The following is a 19,180-nucleotide window of genomic DNA, read 5'->3' as shown; positions in this document are numbered from 1 at the left end:
CACACTCTTTGCAAGATATGGAATATTTCTGTCACCCTGAGAAGTTTTCAAGTTTACTAATGCCCCTTCCCAGTCAATTTTCCACCTTAGAGGTACCATAAATTTTGCCCATCTAGAACTTCATATAAATGGAAACACTCCATAAATACTTGATTGCACCAGCCACCTTTTGCTCATCATATCATATTCTGTTTCATACGTGGTGTTTCATATATCAATAGTTTGTTCCTTTTTATTTAGTAATAAGACTCCATTGTATGAATAGACTGAAAGTTATTTATACATTCTTCTGTCGCTGAACACTTTTTTTCCCCAGATTTTGACTATAAAGGAACAACTTTTAATATATTTTTATTTATTTATGTTTTGTGGTCATGTTTTTATTAATCTTGGAAGTGGAATTTATTTCACTAGGAGTGTAATTGCTGGTTCATAGTGTAGGTATAAACCTAATTTTTTAGAAAACTGCCAAACTAGTTTCCAATGTGAGTGTCTCATTTTCTTAATTTCTTGTTATCTCTTTTCTTCTTAAAATTTTGTTTCTGTTCTAATAATGTTAATATATAAAGTTATTTGCTTTGTCTTACAACATACATAAAATTGTTACAAACTCACAACATCAATACTATGACCCATAATAATCCTCTTGAATGGTGTTTAAGATTTCCATGCAATCATTACTGTTCTGAGAATATATCCCACTGGATATTTAATGAGAGTTTTGTGTTCAAAATCACTTGAAAGACTGTATTCTGGGTTATATAATCAATATGATACACAGTTTGTTAGTTCACATGTATCTGATATTATGGTTTACATTTTTTTCTCTTTTTGCTTTAATATAATTCATTTTGGAGTGTGGTATTATAACAATTTTTCTTTGTCATGGTGATGGTTTTATGAGGAGTATTTTTCAGCAGTTGAAAGTTTTTTTCTATCCATATTGTTGCAAATGGCAAGATTTTGTTATTTTTTATGGCTGAATAATATTCCATTGTGTGTATATACCACCAATTCTTTATTTTTCTATTGATGAATACTTGGACTGCTTTCGTAGTTTGGCTATCATAAATAATGCTGTAGTAAACTAGGGGTGGATATATCCTTGGGAAATACCTAGTAGTGCAATTACTGGATCACAGGGTAGTTCTATTTTTAATTTTTTGAGGAACCTCCATACTGTTTTCCAGAGTGGTTGCACCAGGTTGTATTCCCACCAACAGGGCATGAGGTTTCCTTCTTTTCCCACATCCTCACTAACACTTGTTTCTTGTGAGGTTTCTTTTGTTTTTGTTTTTGTTTTTAGCCATTTGACAGGTGTAAGATGATATCTCATTTTGGTTTTGACTTGCATTTACCTGATGATGAGTGATGTTGAGCATCTTTTCATGTGTCTGGTGGGCATCTGGATGTCTTCTTTGGAGAAATGTCTGTTTACATCTTCTGCCCATTTTATAATTGGATTATTTGTTTTTTCGCAGTTGAAAGTTTTTATTTTTATTTTATTTTCTACTTTCAGTAGTTTTGTATGGATACTGCATTCCTTTTTCTGTTTGTGATAAAGTGGGTAGGATTTTCCTAGACAAGCAAGAATAAATAATGATAGGTGTTTTTATGGGAATAGGTGCAATAATGAAGAGTATGGGTTGTGTACTTAATTTCTTAGTTCTAGAGTGCTCCCTTTGGTTGATATACTGAGAGGACTGGGATTTTTGGTTGTTTTTAATTAGAGCTTTTAGATAGAAGAATGCAGATTAATCTGTATTCTGATTCTTTGTTAGGAGCCTTAATAGCAACTTCTTGCCTAGAAATATCCAAATGACACCCCCACTTTGAAGGATATAGTTCCCACATAAGTGGTCCCACCTCAGGAGTGAAAGCTATTATCTCTTGTACTTTCCAAGCTCCTTTCTTACATTTCTTACAGTAGCTAGTATTCTGGTCCTCCAGGTCTGAGATTTGCTCTTGGTATCTCCCTGTGGAGGGTGATGTGACTTCCCCTGCAGGGAGTCACCCTAGCTGGTGTTCCATCTTATGCATAATTCCCCTCTGACTCTGCTCCTGCATTGCCCCCAGAGAGGACTCTGCTGCTCTTGGATATATATTTTAACTCTTACATGTGAATCAAGGTTTCTATTAAACTAAGTCTCTAAATTATATTTGCAGAATGACTGATTTTATTTTTTCTCATTGTTGATTTTTGGAGGCTGCATGGGGAGATAGGGATTTAGTCTGTGGTCATGTTCTAAACTGTGTGATTCCCCGAAGACACTATTTTTGACCATGGGTGGTCATTTATTATAGCACTGATTACAGAAAATAACTTTAAGAAACTTGTTTATTTGGATATTGGAAAATAGACATCTAAGTAACTCATAGGCCAAAGAAAGATATTTAACAGAATATAAGACTGAAAGATAAAAGCCCTGAAGTCTTGAGGGATGCGGCAAAATTCAGGGATATTTATAACATCAAGCACTATATTAGGAAACAGTTATGTCTACCATGGGATGGTGACTCTCAGATCTCAATTACAGGGAGTGTAATTAACCCAGAACTCCAGCTGCTGTGCTCTGAAATCCAGGCAGTAAGATCACGCTTCCCACAGGCTACTCCCAGCAGAGGGCAGCCTCCTTATTTCTGGGACAGATGACCTCCTTACTATTGACTTTGACTTAAGAGCTCCTCCATGGCCTCACCTAACTCTCCTTGGACCACGCTGACATCTAAGATGGTTTCATCCAAACCTTCTCTTCTTCCCTCTCTTCCCACCCAAATCTAAGTCAGTCCTGATTGCAGTCCAGCTGCCTCGCCTCTCCTGACTCCCTCTCATTTTCTCTCAGACTCATTCCTCTTAATAAAGTCATCGCTTTTCTAATCCCATTGTACAGCTGCTTCCTGGAGTACCTAGAGTAACAAAATAACAATGACCAAAAAATTAACAACTAATTTCTAGCAGAAAAAATAAAAATGGGTATAGAAAGAAGGGAAGATGGTATTAGGAATTAATAATATATTTAGAAAGTATAATAGAAATAGTCAACAAAGCCAGAAGTTCGTTTTTCAAAAAAAAAGAAAAACTAAAATGAAATTTAAGTAAAATTAATCAAGAGCTATAATTAGAAAAATCTGGTAATAAAAAAGGGACACAGCTTTAGAAAGAAAGCAGAGATTCACAAAGATAAGGAAGCACTATGAAGGCATCATGCTAATAAAAATAAAATCTTACAAGAAATAAATTATTGACCAGAAAAAAACAGCTTTACCCAGTATGACTCTTGTAGAAATAGAAAGCCTGAATGGATTTATAACATTATATAAAGTAAATTAAAAATTAATAAATTAAAACTCTTCCTACAATAAAACTCCAGTATCAGAATGCTTTATGGTTAAGTTCTACCATTCAAAGTAAATAATTCCAATTTTATAGAACATATTCCAGGGGAGAAAAAGAGGAAAAACTTTCCAACATTTTCCACTGTGTTAGTGTAATGCTAATGTTGCATCTAGACAAGGATAATATAAGAAAGGAAAATCACAGTCATTCTCACACATAAATATAGTGACAAAAATATTAACCAAATAGAAGTAGTCTTAATCTCATAGTGAATAAAAACAATTGATCTGTCACAGGAATGGAAGGATGTTATAACATTAGATCATCTGTTATATAAATCAGCACATTAAACATACTAAAAGAAAAAATTGTGTGGTTATTTCAAAGTTCGCATAAAAACAGTTGCTACAACTTATTTCATGATTTTATGGAAAAACATTTTAGCACACTAGGAATCAAAGTGGACTTTTACAACTTAGTGGAGTAGCAAAATTTTAGAGTAAATATTTTATTTAATGATGGAGTATCACTTTTTTTTTTTTTTTACGGGAGAAAGAGAGGGAGTGCAAACACTCTGGGGGCCTGGAGTGGGGAGGGGCAGAGGGATTGGGAGAGAGAAAGGATTTTAGGCAGGCTCCATGCCTACCATGGAGCCAAATGCACAGCTCAGTCTCACGACCCTGAGATTGTGACCTGAGCCAAAATAAAGAGTCAGATGCTTAACCCACTGAGCCACCCAGGCATATCCCTGCTATCACTTTCTTAAAGATTCTACTCCAGATGCCAGACAGTTCAACAAAAGAAGAAAAAATAAATAAAATTATAAGAATTGGAAAGATACAAAATTGTAATTAATTATCACAGATAATATAATTATCTATTTAGAAAATACAAAGTAGCCTACAAAACATAATTCATGAGAGTTTAAAGATACTGCTGGGTATAAAATCAATTAAATATGTATACACCAGCAAAAATTTATATTTATATGCATATTTGTATATGATATATAATAAATAGAGCAGTATTTGTGCAATGATTGGTAGACCAAAGAAGTAGAATAAGAGACCAGAATCAGAGCTACACACATATGGACAGTTGATCTGTCAACAGATTTGTCACTGCATGCTAATAATGAATGGAGGAGTCGGTAAAAAGTTCTGGCTTCAGACTAAAGATGAATGGAAGGAATTAACTTGCCTCATTATAATATTAATCTTTTAAATGAACACTCTAATTTTAATGTGAAAAAAAGATGGTGTAATTCTGGCTTAATCAATAAGACAAACTAATTTTTATTCTTCACTATGTTTTTTTAAAGAATTCATCAATGTATTTCTTTTGTCAAATTTGCCCCCAAATCAGATATTACAAAGCACCAAGCGTATTTAAAACATGAACGTGTTATACCAAGTCATTCTTGATATAAGTGGTGATTTAGGGGATGCTCATTAAATACCTGACACTATTTCATTTTTACATCATTGTCCTTTTCTACTGTTTTCTCCTCTAAATTATATATACACTTTTTTCTCCTTCACAGCTCAGTGTTAATAATTAACTTTCTATTTTACCTGAACTATCAGAGTACATGCAATTAGTCAATATACGTTCTAGGTAAAATGATACTGAGGACTATCAAACTCTCTGAGAAGACCTGTTGGCAACTTTTTTTTTTTTTTTTTGAGAGAGAGCATGAGCAGGGATGGAGGGGCAGAGGGGAGGGAGAGAGAAAATCTCAAACAGGCTCCACGCTCAGCATGGAGCCCAATGGAGGGTTCAATCTCATGACCCTGAGGTCATGACCTGAGCTGAAACCAAGAGTTGGATGCTTAACTGACTGAGCCACCCAGGTGCCCCTGTTTGTCTAACTTTACTTTTAGGAGAGATTTTGAAAATAAAGAAGGTCTACCTTTCATAGCTTGCTTAATTTCATCTTTCTTATAATGTATTCATTTTCCTAATGCAGATCTTGCTAAGGATTGTGTGTTTACCTAGCTTTTCTTAGTAATAGAGCACACCTGAGGATGTAGTTAACCCATGGCAAAATTAAGTCCCATTAGACACCTTATATAAACCTCTGATTCCTATTCTTATTGGAACAAGATCCACATTTTAAAGCCTCTATTGTGTTTCACTTCTCAAGTTCTGGAAGTACTACTTCTGTAAAGTTCATACCTGATCAAGTTTATAAGAAATCCACTGCAGCAGAGCAAAGCTTGGCAGGAGAGGGGCAGAAAGGCATCTTTTCACAGTTTTGTTTTAGGTTATGGCTTTTCTCTGGCTCTTCTAGGACATTCTCATAAAACAATTTTCTTTGTTTAACATAACAGTGTGTCTATTCACATTTTTAAATCTTAACAGTTACTAGGATATTCATAGATGATTATTACATTTCTACATCATTTTTCAATGATTCTACATTGGAATGGAGAAAATATTTGTGTGTGAAGTTCTGTAACACCAGTAGGAATTTTTTAGACTCCCCAGCTTTGGGAAATCAAGGATCCAAAATACCCATTTAGAGTTTTTATTTGTGAAATCTGTGTTTTCTCTGCCAGAGTATAAGTAAAGTCTTTATAAATGTATTTTCGTTGTCATTCTAACATATATTGACTTATTTATACATAGGTGCATTGTTCTTTTGTGATTTCCTTGCATTGCTTTTGATTCATGTTCAATCAGATATATGTATTTTTGCCCCCTTTTTTTGAAGTATAATTAACCTGTATTGTTTTATTAGTGTCAGGTGTACAAGATAATGATTCAACAATTCTCTACACTACTCAGTGCTCATCACAGTAAGTGTACTCTTAAACCCCTTCAGCTGCTTCACCCGTCCCCCGCCAACCTCCCCTCTGGCAGCCACCAGTTAGTTCTCTATATTTAAGAGCGTATTTTTTTTTGTCTCTTTTTCCTTTGTTATTTCATTTGTTCTGTTTCTTAAATTCCACATATGAGTGAAATCATATGATATTTGTCTTTCTTTGGCTAACTTATTTTACTTAGCATGATACCTTCTAGCTCCATCCATGTTGTTGCAAATGTCAAGATGTCATTCATTTTTATGGCTGAGTAATATTCCGTGTGTGTGTATGTGTGTGTGTGTGTGTGTGTGTGTGTGTGTGTGTACCACATCTTCTTTATCCATTCATCTATTGATGGACACGTGGGTAGCTTTTATATCTTGGCTATTATAAATAATGCTCCAATAAACATAGGAATGCATATATCTTTTGAAATTACTATTTTCATTTCCTTTGGGTAAATACCCAGTAGTGGAATTACTGGGTGATATGGTAATTCTATTTTTAATTTCTTGAGGAGCCTCCTTACTCTTTTCCACAGTGTTTTCACCAGTTTGCATTCCCACCAATAGTACATGAGGGTTCCTTTTTCTCTGACTTTCCTCTTTTTTAAAAAAAATGTTAATTTGTACTTTATTAAAACACAACTTTTGCTCTAAAGACACTATCAAGTTAATTAAAACACAAGCCAAAGATTAGTAAGAAATATTTGCAAAACGTATATCTGATAAAGGGTGAATATCCAAAATGGGAAACTGTCTCTTTTTAAAAAATATTTTTATTCAGCTTTATTTTTTGAAGAAGTTTTAGAGTCACTGCAAAGTTGAGTTGAAATATAGAGATTTATACCTCCTACTCCACATATGCACAGCCTCCCCCATTATCAAATCTCTGACAGAGTGGCACATTGTAACAACTGATGAACTGAACTGACACTGCATTATCACCCAAAGTCCATAGTTTACATTAAGGTTCAGTATTGATGTTATATAGGTTTGGACATATATATAATGTATCCATCATTATGGTATCATATACAATATTTTCACTGCCCTAAAAATCCTCTGTGCTCCATCTGCTTACTCTTCTCTGTCTTCAGCCTCTCCTTTTACCCCCTGCAACTTCTAAAAAACACTAATATTTTTCAGTGTCTCTATAATTTTTCTTTTTCCAGAATGCCATATAGTTGGAATCCTACAGTATGAAGCCTTTTCAAATTGGCTTTTAGTAATATACATTTAAGATTCCTTCATGTCTTTTTATGGTTTGATAGCTCATTTCTTTTTTAGGCTTCATTATATTCCATTGTCTGGACATCCTTCAATTTATCCCTTCACCTACTGAAGGTCACCTTGGTTGCTTCAAGTTTCAGCAGTTATAAATAAAGCTGCAAGAAACATCCTAGTGCAGGTTTTGGGGTTTATTTTTATTTTGCTTTTTATTTTATTTTTTTGTGCAGATTTCTGTGTGGATGTAGTTTTTAGCTCCTTTGGGCAAATACCAAGGAGTATGATCACTAGATAGTATGATAAAATATGCCGGACTCTCTTTCAAAGTAGCCATATTCTCTTGCATTTCCACCAGCAATTCAGGAGAGTTCCAGTGGCTCCACACTCTTACCAGAATTTGATGTCGTCAGTGTTCTGGATTTTCACCATTCTAATAGGTGTGTAGTGTTATTCCATTTTTTTAATTTGCATTTTCCTGATGGTGTATGATGTGAAGCATCTTTTCATATATTATTTCACATCTGTATATCTTCTTGGTAAGATGTCTGTTGTCTATAGATCTTGGGCCCATTTTCAAATAGGTTGTTTTCTACTGTTGAATTTAAAGAATTCTTTGTGTATTTTGGATAACAGTCCTTTATCAGATGTTTTTTGCAAATATTTTCTTTCAGTCTTAGGCTTGTCTTTCCATTTTCTTGACATTGTTTTTCACAGAACAGAAATTTTTAATTTTAATGGTCTAGTTTATCAATTATTTCTTTCATGAATCCTGTCTTTGGCTATGTATCTAAAAAGCCATCACCAAATCCATGGCCATCTAAATTTTCTCCTGTGCTATATGTTTTCTGTGAAGTTTTACAGTTTTGTGTTTTACATCTGGTTTGTAATCCATTTTGAGTTAATTTTTTTAAGGGTGTAGTGTCTGTATCTAGATTATTTCTTTTTCATATGGTTCCCTCTTCTTTTATTTAACTTTGGTACACATTTTATTTCAAATTAGTTCTAGGGTTCTTTACTTTTAGAAATCCTCCAAAGATTTAAAATGAAATTAAAGTAATGAAAATACATGTGACATTGCCCATTACTAAAAATCATTTATTGTTCTCTTGACTCTTGGTAAAAGATGGTGTGAGCTATCACTGAGCTGTATTTAGCTGTGGACAGGTAGAAGTAGATTTTAATTTAGGAGAAAGTTTAATCCAATTCTTATTTGTGATTTTAAGACCTAGACAAAGAATGTTAAAAGACCCTGGGGTGTGATGACATCAGTAATATGCACACTGCATTAGGTTTGAGTTGCCAGACTTTTTAATGTGAGTCTACAGAATTCTTTTCTTTTGAATTAATCTAATGCTAGAGAAAGATGAAACAAGCCTCAAAACCCCAAAATATATCAAAAGAAAATATACTTTTGCGGTAAGGTAGTACAATGGATTCAAAATGTGGTAGGTGCTACTGCAAAGGGATATACGTATATTAGCAGCTGTCTGTTAGCATGGTATGAGTATCATGAGCTCAGGATTGGAATCAGAGAGGAACTTTAGGTGAACCATAGCTTGGAATTTTTGCCTACCTTGAGAATTACCTCTACTCTTAAGGACCCCAGTTTCCTCACGGCAGGAAGTACACCCTTACAAGATTATTGTAAGGATAAGAAATAACCTATATAGCTCCTTATCAGAAAAATATATTACCCTCAGTAAAAGAGTAATAATCTCATACTGCTAAGAAATAGCAAGCTTCCTGCCTTTTACCTCTTACTTCCAAAATCACAGTTTGTAATGTGATTTTATGGCTGACTTGTCTCAAATGAAAATTCTGAATATTTGTGAATATATTATTGGAATATCCAGATGGTTTTAGGTTACTTCTCACTAGCCTGCAGAATGCCCCATAGTACATTCTGTTGGGGGTTTTCTCATTTGACAATGTCCATTTACAAAATTATTGTCATCTTGATAAAACATAAAAAATTAATATACTATTTTACTTTGTCATTATTTGATTTGGCTGTTGATATGTTTTTTACTTTTTATTTTTTTAAGATTTTATTTATTTATTTGAATGAGAGAGAGAGAATGAGCAATGAGGAGGGGCAGAGGGAGAGTCCCTGCTGAATAGGAAGCCTGATGCAGGGCCTGATCCCAGGACCCCTAGATAATGACCTGAGCGGAAGACAGATGCTCAACCGACTGAGCCACCGAGGCACCCTGTTTCTTTCTTTAGAAAAAAAAAAATGATCACATGAAATATTTGAGTTTGGAATAAATATTTCCCCTAAATAATATAATTTCTGCCTTATAAGACTAGGCTGTAGGAAATATTCTTTTTATATTTTATAAATGAAAAATGGAGGCTTTCAAGATAAAGAGAATTGGGACTCAACTAGTTTATTTTACTGGAAGTCTTCTCTCTACATCACTGCATTCACCTGCCACAAAATGCAGTGGAGCTATGCCAAGAGCAACGAGGTAAGAGTCAATCTGAGAAATCCTACCAGTGTTGGGTATGGTAAGCTAAATAACTGGCTCTTCTAGGATGCTTTCTTAATTTTGCTTTGTGTCTCACTGTTGTAACTGAAATCTAGGCAGGCTCTTTCCTAGAGACTGCCATTGTGTACTTTCTCCTTCCTCCAACGGTGCTTATAGGTCACTTACATAGCATGTGTCAGGTCTAGGCTGATGAACAAAATGGCATGGCTCTGGATTCATAAACTTACATTCTAGTTATTGTATTGATTAGAATCTTTGATGTTCTTTCAATAGTATTAAGCAACAATAACATTGAGTAGATGAAAATGTTTAGAAATGACCCCATAATTATATCTTTAGGAATAATCAAAATATTACGTTTTCCACAAGTAACTCAAATGATTCTTAATGTTCACACTTACTTTCAAGAACCACTTCCTGCTTGTCTAGATTTCATCTCATACTCTACCCCACACCTAATATTTCATGTTAGAACTCTTGGCTCTTGTAATGTTCAGACCTATTTCCTGCTTGCTTTATTGGAATATTCTTGCCTTGATTCCACCTCTTTGACTTCTTAAACTTCAGATTTCAGCTTACATATTATTCCTTCAAATAACCTCTGATTGCCTAATTTATTGCAGGCCTTTCTTATAGCACTCAGGGGGTTTTATCCCTCATGAGTCTCTGACCGATTTGTACCTATATATTTATTTGTATTTTGTCAATAGAATATTTGGTGCCTCTTATGTAAGAGATACTAAATAATATTTGTTAAACACCTGAATAGTTTGGGTGTTTACATATTTTTCTCAATGTTTATTTTTAAAAAAATATTTTACTTGTTTATTTGACACAGAGAGAGAGACAGAGAGAGCACAGGCAGAGGGAGAGGGAGAAGCAGGTTCCCCATGGAGCAAAGAGCCCAATGCAGGGTTCGATCCCAGGACCCTGGGATCATGACCTGAGCCAAAGGCAGACACTTAACCAACTGAGCCACCCAGGTGCCCCTACTCTTAATGTTTAATATGCATAACATTGGAAATGATTAAATCAACAAGTATTTTACCCATTACTCTTAAGAGAATATATTTTTACACTAAAAATTATAGAAAACATTTTTTCCAGTAATTCCCATATTACCTGAAATTTATTTAATAGTACCTACCCACTATTAGTTAAAATTCATAGTATATTAGAGTTAGAATGAAAATATTTTAGGATTTTCTCTTGATCACTAAAAGCAAATCAATGGAATTCCATTTCAATATGATATGATTATTAGAATTGCTTACAATAAATTCTGAAAACTTAAAATATTACCTGATTTTTACTTTCTTTTTAACTTGCATTCAGTTGAATGCCTTTTAAGATTTATTTATTTTGGAGAGAGAGAGAGAACAAGCCAGGAGAAGGGCAGAGGGAGAGAGCATATGGAGCAGACTCCCCACTGAGCACAAAGCCCATCGTGGGCTAGATCTCACAGCCCTGAGTTCATAACCTGAGCCGAAATCAAGAGTCTGAGGCTTAACTGACGGAGCCACCCAGGTGCCCCTCAGTTGAATGGCTTTAATGTAATAGATTTTCCTATGATTCTTAGAAAAGAATAATCTGATAAGAAAAAATTTTGTAAAATGAAAACAGAAATAAAATGGTTTATAATATTTATGATGTTCCAATTTCTACATAACCTTTATTTTTTGGTGTGTGTTGTATACATAAATATATGAAATAATTGCTGTGTCAATAACCTGCAAATAGCAAATAATCAGACATCATTATTTAAGATTTGTTGTTACAACTGATAAAATCATTCCTTTCTTTTTTTTAAAGATTTGGAGTTTATTCATTCAAACCATCTGTTACTTGTATAAAACCTGAGTTCTACCTGTAATCTGTTATCAGGTATAAAATTGACTTCAGCAATTTCTTTTAAATGCCTACAGTTCCACAAAGCCTTGACATAACATCTTTGTCCTTGGCCAGAAATACATACATTTTCCTAAAATTAATTTTTCATCACCAAGTTAATGACTTTTTATGATAGCTTTATTATTTTCATTCTGATAAGTGATGTGATGATAGTCAAAAAGTTTAAGCATTAATCTTAATAATTAAAAAAATGACATGTTAGTAATTGGATTTTGAAATACTATTTTCACCTCATATCCCCAAATAGATACCCCACATGTTAAATCATATCATCTAAAATTTGATCCCTGCCGTGCCTGGGTAGCTCAGTCAGTTAAGTGTCCGACTTGATTTTGGCTCAGGTCGTGATCTCCCGGGGTCCTGGGATCCAGCTGGCGTCAGACTCCTCGCTTAGCAGAGATTCTCTCTCTCCATCTGCCCCTCCTCCTCCACTTGCATGCACAGGCTCTCTCTCTCTCTCTGTCTCAAATCTTTAAAAATAAAATAAAATTTGATCCCATAGTTTATTATATTTAATTGATAAACAAGGTCTACTCCCAAGAATGTAATTTTTGTATCCTGCTTTTCAGAAGCCAGAGCCTCTCTTAGATTTGGGAACAGAATATATCTACAATAATGGTACAGTTTTATATATATGAAAAAGCAGATTTTAGAAATTTTTTATTAGAAAGATATTTAAATAGAAAGATTAAATAGAAAGATATTTTGAAGTCTAACATTTTCTTCTTTTTGAAGTCTAACATTTTTAAGTTGATTTTGATTAAGTTGATTTCTCTTTTAGAATTTAAAATATCATGAAAAATACTTTATAATAGTCTAATACTAATCAATACTCTGCAGTCAAGCCATTTGGAACTAACAATGTAAAAATAAATAATTTCCAATTTTTATCCTTAACAGTTTAAAAATGTCTCCTATTTTAATCATGTTACATAGTTTGCAAGGCATTTTGAATAACTGATTTCTTTCAGTCCTTATACTTCCACAAATTTTGTGGGTCTGGTGTCCTCATCTTAATTTTATTTAAAAACAGGAACAGAAAGAAGAAACATTTCAGATTCAGCCAATGAGAAAGTGACAGAATCAGGACTAGTTTCCAGTTGTTTTTCTACTGTGAAGAATGGCTTCACCATCCAGATCTATGCCATAAAATTACTTTGACATTTGGATATACATATGCCCAAATTTGTGGGAGAAATACCTATATAATTATTTTTCCCAAATTATGTTACCACAATGTTTCTTCTCTAAGTAGAATATTGCTATGAAAAGTATTTTCCTCTCTATTTAATTAATTTTATTTTTCAAACCCTGTCACATTGGGGAATAGATTGCCCATATTGGGGAGATGAAGTTAACAGACTGAGCTTACCACATAGAATCAGTGGTGAAGTCAAGATTAGAATTCATAGCTCAGTATTAGAACTCAGAGCTGAAAGAGCTACTAATCATTTCTACTTACATCCAGAACAAGAAAAAAAAAATCATAACTGGCAAATGTAATTCAACTTCACTCTAATAATGAGCAACTATGTAAACATAATAAAACTGCATAAAATTAACACATTTGATATTGCCTCTTTAAAATCTAAATATAAAAATGTTAAAATAAGAAAAACTGACCAAGGGAGACATTAAAATTACCCTAAATCTATTAAATCAAAACTTCTCGAGGTGGGTCCTGGTCACTGGTAACTATAAACATCTCTCCAAGAGAGTCTCATGTGCAGCCTTGGTTGGGAACCATGGGGTGAAAGCAGAGGTGAGGCAGACGGAACCGAAGCTGGGCACAGCCACTGGACGCGGTCCCACTGAGAGCCGAAGATGGCAGTGAACATATATTCAACATCAGTCACCAATGATAACCTCAGTCGATATGACATGCTGGCCCGGATCAATGAGTCTCTGCAGCTGAATCTGACGAAGATCAAAACAGTTGTATTCAGGGGCTGCCTACTGTCAGTTCATGGACATGCTGTTCCCTGGCTCCATTGCCTTGAAGAAAGTGAAATTCCAGGCTAAGATAGAACATGAATACATCCAGCACTTTTTGAAGTGAAGTGAAGTGAAGATACTACAAGCAGGTTTTAAGAAAATGGGTGTTGACAAAATAATTCCTGTGGACAAATGAGTAAAAGGAAAGTTTCAGGACAATTTTGAATTTGTTTAGTGGTTCAAGAAGTTTTTTGATGCAAACTATGATGGAAAAGACTATGACCCTGTAGCTGCCAGACAAGGTCAAGAGACTGCGGTGGCTCCCTGTCTTGTTGCTCTGGCTCTGAACAAAGCGAAGAAACCTCTCAGCTCTAGCAGCGCAGCTCCACAGAGGCCCATTGCAACACACAGAACCACTGCAACCCCTAAGGCTGGCCCGGGTGTGGTGCGAAAAAATCCTGGTGTGGGCAATGGGGATGACGAAGCAGCTGAATTGATGCAGCAGGTCAACGTACTGAAATTTACCGTCGAGGACCTGGAGAAAGAGATTTCTACTTTGGAAAGCTAAGGAACATTGAATTGATTTATCAGGAGAACGAGAGGGAAAACAACCCGGTATTGCAGAGGACTGTGGACATTCTGTATGCCACAGATGAAGGCTTTGTGATACCTGATGAAGGGGGCCCATAGGAGGAACAAGAAGAGTATTAACAGCCTGGACCAGCAGAGCAACATCTGAATTCTTCACTCTAAATCATGTGCTTAACTGTAAAATATCCCCTTTTATTATTCTTAGAGGACTCACTGGTTTTCTTTTCATGAGCAAACAGTACCATTTAAGTGCACTTTGCAGAAGTTTCACCCCTTTCCCAATGAGTTTGAGTTAGGAGCTTTTACCCTGTAGCAGAGCAGGATTAACATCTAGTTGGGTCACCTAGGGGACAAAGAGTCTGACCATGGGGGGCTCACCGTGTGGACGCTGGTAACACTGATTGCTGGAGAAGGTGTTTTTAGATACACTGAGGTGGAGACCTCAGCAGAGAAATGTAAAGACTGATTTGAATTTTAAGCTAATGTGAAATCTTGGCAGAGAACATTTTAATAAATAAATTCCTTAAGAGTCAAAGAAAGCAGAGATGAGCAAACTTTTTCTCTAAGGGGCCAGATAGTAAATAACAGGCTTTGCTGGTCATACAGTCTCTATCCCAACAGCTCAAATCTGCCATTGTTAATGTGACAACAACCATAAGCAAATGTAAAACAATGAATGTGGCTGCATTTCAATACAACTGTATTTGTGACACTGAAATTGAAATTTTATATGTTAATTTGTCTAAAATAGTACTTCTTAAAAAATTTTTTTCAACTACTAAAAAAAGAAAACTGTTATTATAGAATATACTAAAATGGCTGGGTCATATTTGGCCCCCTGGCCATGGTTGCCAACTTCTATTCCCTAGAAATCCAATTAACCACTCACTCTGTGTGTTTGACTATATATACTCTAATTATGTATTTTATACTATTCTGTTACATTCACTTGTCTTTATTCTCAGTGACCAGCATAATATGTAGAACTTGAAAGGTATAGCAAATAAATAAATAAATGAATGAGTGAATACATGAGCTATATCCATTCAACCAGAATTGCACAATAAATTATTTTGTGCCTTCTCAATCGATAAATGTTCATCATTTAAGTGGAGATTGTTGGCAGAATACCATTGTTTTTCACTTGACATATTTACTTGACAAATATGGTCTGTGTGGTTATAGGCATAGTCTTACAAACCAAGAGGAAAGCTATATTTACCTTTGCATGGTGTGGTCTTAGGACCTTTGTATTGTTTACAACTTTTCAGACAAATACGGTTTTCTTTTTAAAAATTATATAAACTTACATATCTGTGAACCTTTCTTAGTGGGGGCTTTTTTGCTGGGTGCCTTGCCTTTTGGCAATTATAAGTGCTACTGTTGCCTCTTTGTGTTTTCTGTGTTTAGCTAGAGAGATTGCAGGCTGAAAATATCTCAGAGTGGGACAAGAGGGAAATACTTGAAACAGAGAAACAAGGACTGGAGAAAGAAAATAGAAGGCTAAAGGCTCAGATGAAAGAAATGGAAGAGCTGCTGGACGGGAAAAACAGATTCAGTGCAAACTCTCAAAGTCCTGATTTCAAGACATCACAAATTGAACGGCAGGAAGAAAAAAAGGTATGAGTGCTCCTTGGAAGGGATGTTCTCACTATACATGCCCCCCTGATGCTTGGTCAGTGCTGCCTTCCCTTTTACCCACCTCCAAATCTGAGCATTTTCTTTTGTGCTATTTAACCTCTGACTGCTTGCTCTCTTTCTCATCATAAGGTAGAATAACATTGTTCATGAATATGAACACAAGAGTTTAACAAATTTTGTATGAAAATGTTAGAATAGGACAAATCTGACAGTTTCAAGCTTTTCCAAAATGAAGAAAAAAGTGAAGGGATGGACCTTTGTGTTTTTTGTTTCCTTTTATACTTTTGTCTCAGTATTTTTCAAGCAATTGATCTTATTTCTCAATAAGTAAATTTCTCCATTAGTTTGAACAGCTGTGGAATAAGCATTTGTCAGTAGTGATAATATCTGCATAAACATTTCAGTTTAGCTGAAGTTTACTCTCCTCTGGTCCTTTTTTTAGTTTCAGAAAAATTATTTTTCAGTCAAATCATTGCATCATGTTGCAAATAGCTTTTACAGGCTATAACATAAATATTTTTTTAATTTTTTATTGTTATGTTAATCACCATATATTACATAATTTGTTTTGGTGTACTGTTCCATGATTCATTGCCTGTTCATAACACCCAGTGCTCCACGCAGAATGTGCCCTCCTCAATACCCACCACCAGGCCACCCCATCCCCCCACCCTCCTCCCCTCCAGAAACCTCAGTTTGTTTTTCAGAGTCCATCATCTCTCCTGGTTCGTCTCCCCCTCTGACTTACTATTAAAGCTAGAATTAAATTCAACATCTGACTTTGAGAACTTCAGATTTTTGGAATTGTTTTATTCTAAGGCCAATAGACATTCCTGCTATAGATGGAATTTTTAAAAATAAATAGCTTTTAGATTTAAAAAATAATCTCTTAATGGCAGTTGCAATTTGCGTGTTTTGGTGTCAACATGCTGCAAAACATTTACATCTTGTTTCTATTTCTTCCATTAAAGTACCTACAGTATCTTAATGTACAATTCTGTTATTTCACGCAGTCTCTTTAACAGTGAATTAAAAGTGAGTTTGATAAGTTCATATTTTTATTTTATTTTTTTAAACCTTTAGCTAAAATATTTTATTTTTATTATTGTTATGTTAATCACCATACATCATTAATTTTTGATGTAGTGTTCCATGATTCATTGTTTGCATATAACACCCAGTGCTCCATGCAGAACGTGCCCTCTTTAATACCCATCACCAGGCTAACCCATCCCCCCACCCCCTCCCCTCTAGAACCATCAGTTTGTTTCTCAGACTCCATCGTCTCTCATGGTTCGTCTCCCCCTCTGATATCTCCCCCTTCATTCTTCCCCTCCTGCTATCTTCTTCTTTTTTTTTAAAACATATAATGTATTACTTGTTTCAGAGGTACAGATCTGTGATTCAACAGTCTTACACAATTTTTAGTTATATAAGTAGTTCATACTCATATGAGCTTAAAACCTAAATGTCCAGAAAAATTGAATTCCATATCACTTTTTCTTATTCTTTGGAATTCTAGGGATTAATTGCAAATGCCAGATTAAATTGCATTAGAATTCCATAACTTGGCAGCGTAGATATCTAAAGTGAAATATTATAGTCAGTAATCATAATTTTTATTGTTTGTATTCAGAAACCAACCATAATAGTGTATTTGGTTCTGACATATACAACTGATAAATCTGTTTTTGTGCAGACTTCTACTTGTGAAAGTATAGAATTATTTCAATCATGAAACAAGTTTTGATCATCAAAATACCTGCTTGCATTTGACTCACTTGAACAGAACAAGCCTTTATATAACACTCTGTGTCCATCACTGTTGTAGAAGCTGAGTGATGTGAAGATTAATGAATCATATCCCTGCCCAGCCTGGGCTTAAAGTCTATATAGGGAGATAAACACATAAATTATTATCAGTAGTATATCATAATGATTGCCAATAAAATAGAATGGGAATACAGAGGAAACAAGTCATTCTATTTCATTTTGATTCCTATCTAGTTACATCAAAATGTTATAATATAAAGTGTGTCAGTTAGGAAATATAAGGGTCGATTGGGAACTGTTTGGAACTGGCATATATGTCAGTTGGCATGTCCTGTCAACAGGGCACAGAGTCCAGACCTGGGCTCTTTGGGACAAGTGCAGTTCTTCAGCTAAGAAATAAACAGAATTTGGAAACTGAAGATTCTGGAAGGTCTGACCAAAAAAGTGGATGTGTTTATCAGCCAGAAAACTATTCCTTAAGTATATATTTTCTTGATGACCAGGAAGAGGTGTTGATGATTCTTATGCTCTTCATTAAGAATTCAGACTCACTACCTGAACCAAAATAATTACTTATAGAGCAGCTGCAGGTCAGAATCCTTGGTGCCACAGAGATCCCCATTAGGATCAAGATGCAGATGTCCCCAAATGCCAAATGAACCAAGCTGCATATAAAACATGCCTAAGTCCAGAGAATACTGTGGATTTTATTATAACATGAAGTCAAATTGTAATTTTAACATTATTTTAATAAAAACTAATTTATATGTATATAAATTATGCATGTAAGTATCCTGTAGGAGTATCATGTGTACATAGGTATGTAATTACCATATAGAAGCAGCATATATCTATGTGAATATAATTTCTATATATGAGTGACCCTGGAAATAGGTGCTGACATGTGACAAAACAATAACCACTTAATTATCACTCTCTAAGAGGTGTAAAGTCTCTTATGTTATCTTTATATCTAATCACATTTAATAAGTGTCTGTGACAGACACAAAATTGCTATTCACAGAAATCTACAAATCAATAAATTGTGTTAATTTGTTGAATTTTAGCATTCTCTGTTCAATGAATTTTTTTATAAATTCTTGCTTATACAAGAGGGGAAGAATTTCACCTGTATATTTGAAATATATAGTGCTATATTTTGCATATATTTTTGCATTTTTTTGGCTTTAGTATTATAGGGAATAAATTTTTAAAGAAAGTATCTTTTCATTTTAAATGGCACTATTGGGGCACGTGGGTGGCTCAGTTGGTTAAGCACCTAGCTTTGGCTTAGGTCATAATCTCGGGGTCCTGGGATGGAACCCCGCATCGGGCTGCCTGTGGAGTCTGCTTCTCTACCCGCACCTCCCCATCCCCGTGCACACACTCTCTCTCTCTCAAATAAATAAAATCTTTTAGAATAATAAAATAAATTGTACTGTTAATTTAAAGACAAAGATTCTC

The 19,180-nt window shown here is 34.7% G+C and overlaps 1 protein-coding gene and 1 pseudogene across 1 annotated transcript in view; both read left to right on the top strand.

The window, feature by feature from the left end:
- The window catches only part of CCDC102B (coiled-coil domain containing 102B), an 84,063-nt gene extending 67,132 nt beyond the window's left edge, over positions 1 to 16,931 (top strand). Inside the window, exons 5-6 of the mRNA XM_088019392.1 lie at positions 15,713 to 15,922; positions 16,809 to 16,931. Of these exons, the coding sequence (XP_087875518.1) occupies positions 15,713 to 15,922; positions 16,809 to 16,931 (333 nt within the window). The remainder of the gene's footprint in view (positions 1 to 15,712; positions 15,923 to 16,808) is intronic.
- LOC114208889 (microtubule-associated protein RP/EB family member 1 pseudogene) lies at positions 13,601 to 14,422 on the top strand (annotated as a pseudogene).
- Positions 16,932 to 19,180: the final 2,249 nt, after the last annotated feature.

This window comes from Eumetopias jubatus, unplaced genomic scaffold (assembly GCF_037043125.1).
Source record: "Eumetopias jubatus isolate StellerSeaLion01/CBP00866 unplaced genomic scaffold, mEumJub1_p1.0 scaffold_16, whole genome shotgun sequence".
Classification (NCBI taxonomy): domain Eukaryota; kingdom Metazoa; phylum Chordata; class Mammalia; order Carnivora; family Otariidae; genus Eumetopias; species Eumetopias jubatus.
Note: the sequence above shows the minus strand (reverse complement) of the source record. Positions and strands in the feature narration are given on the sequence as shown.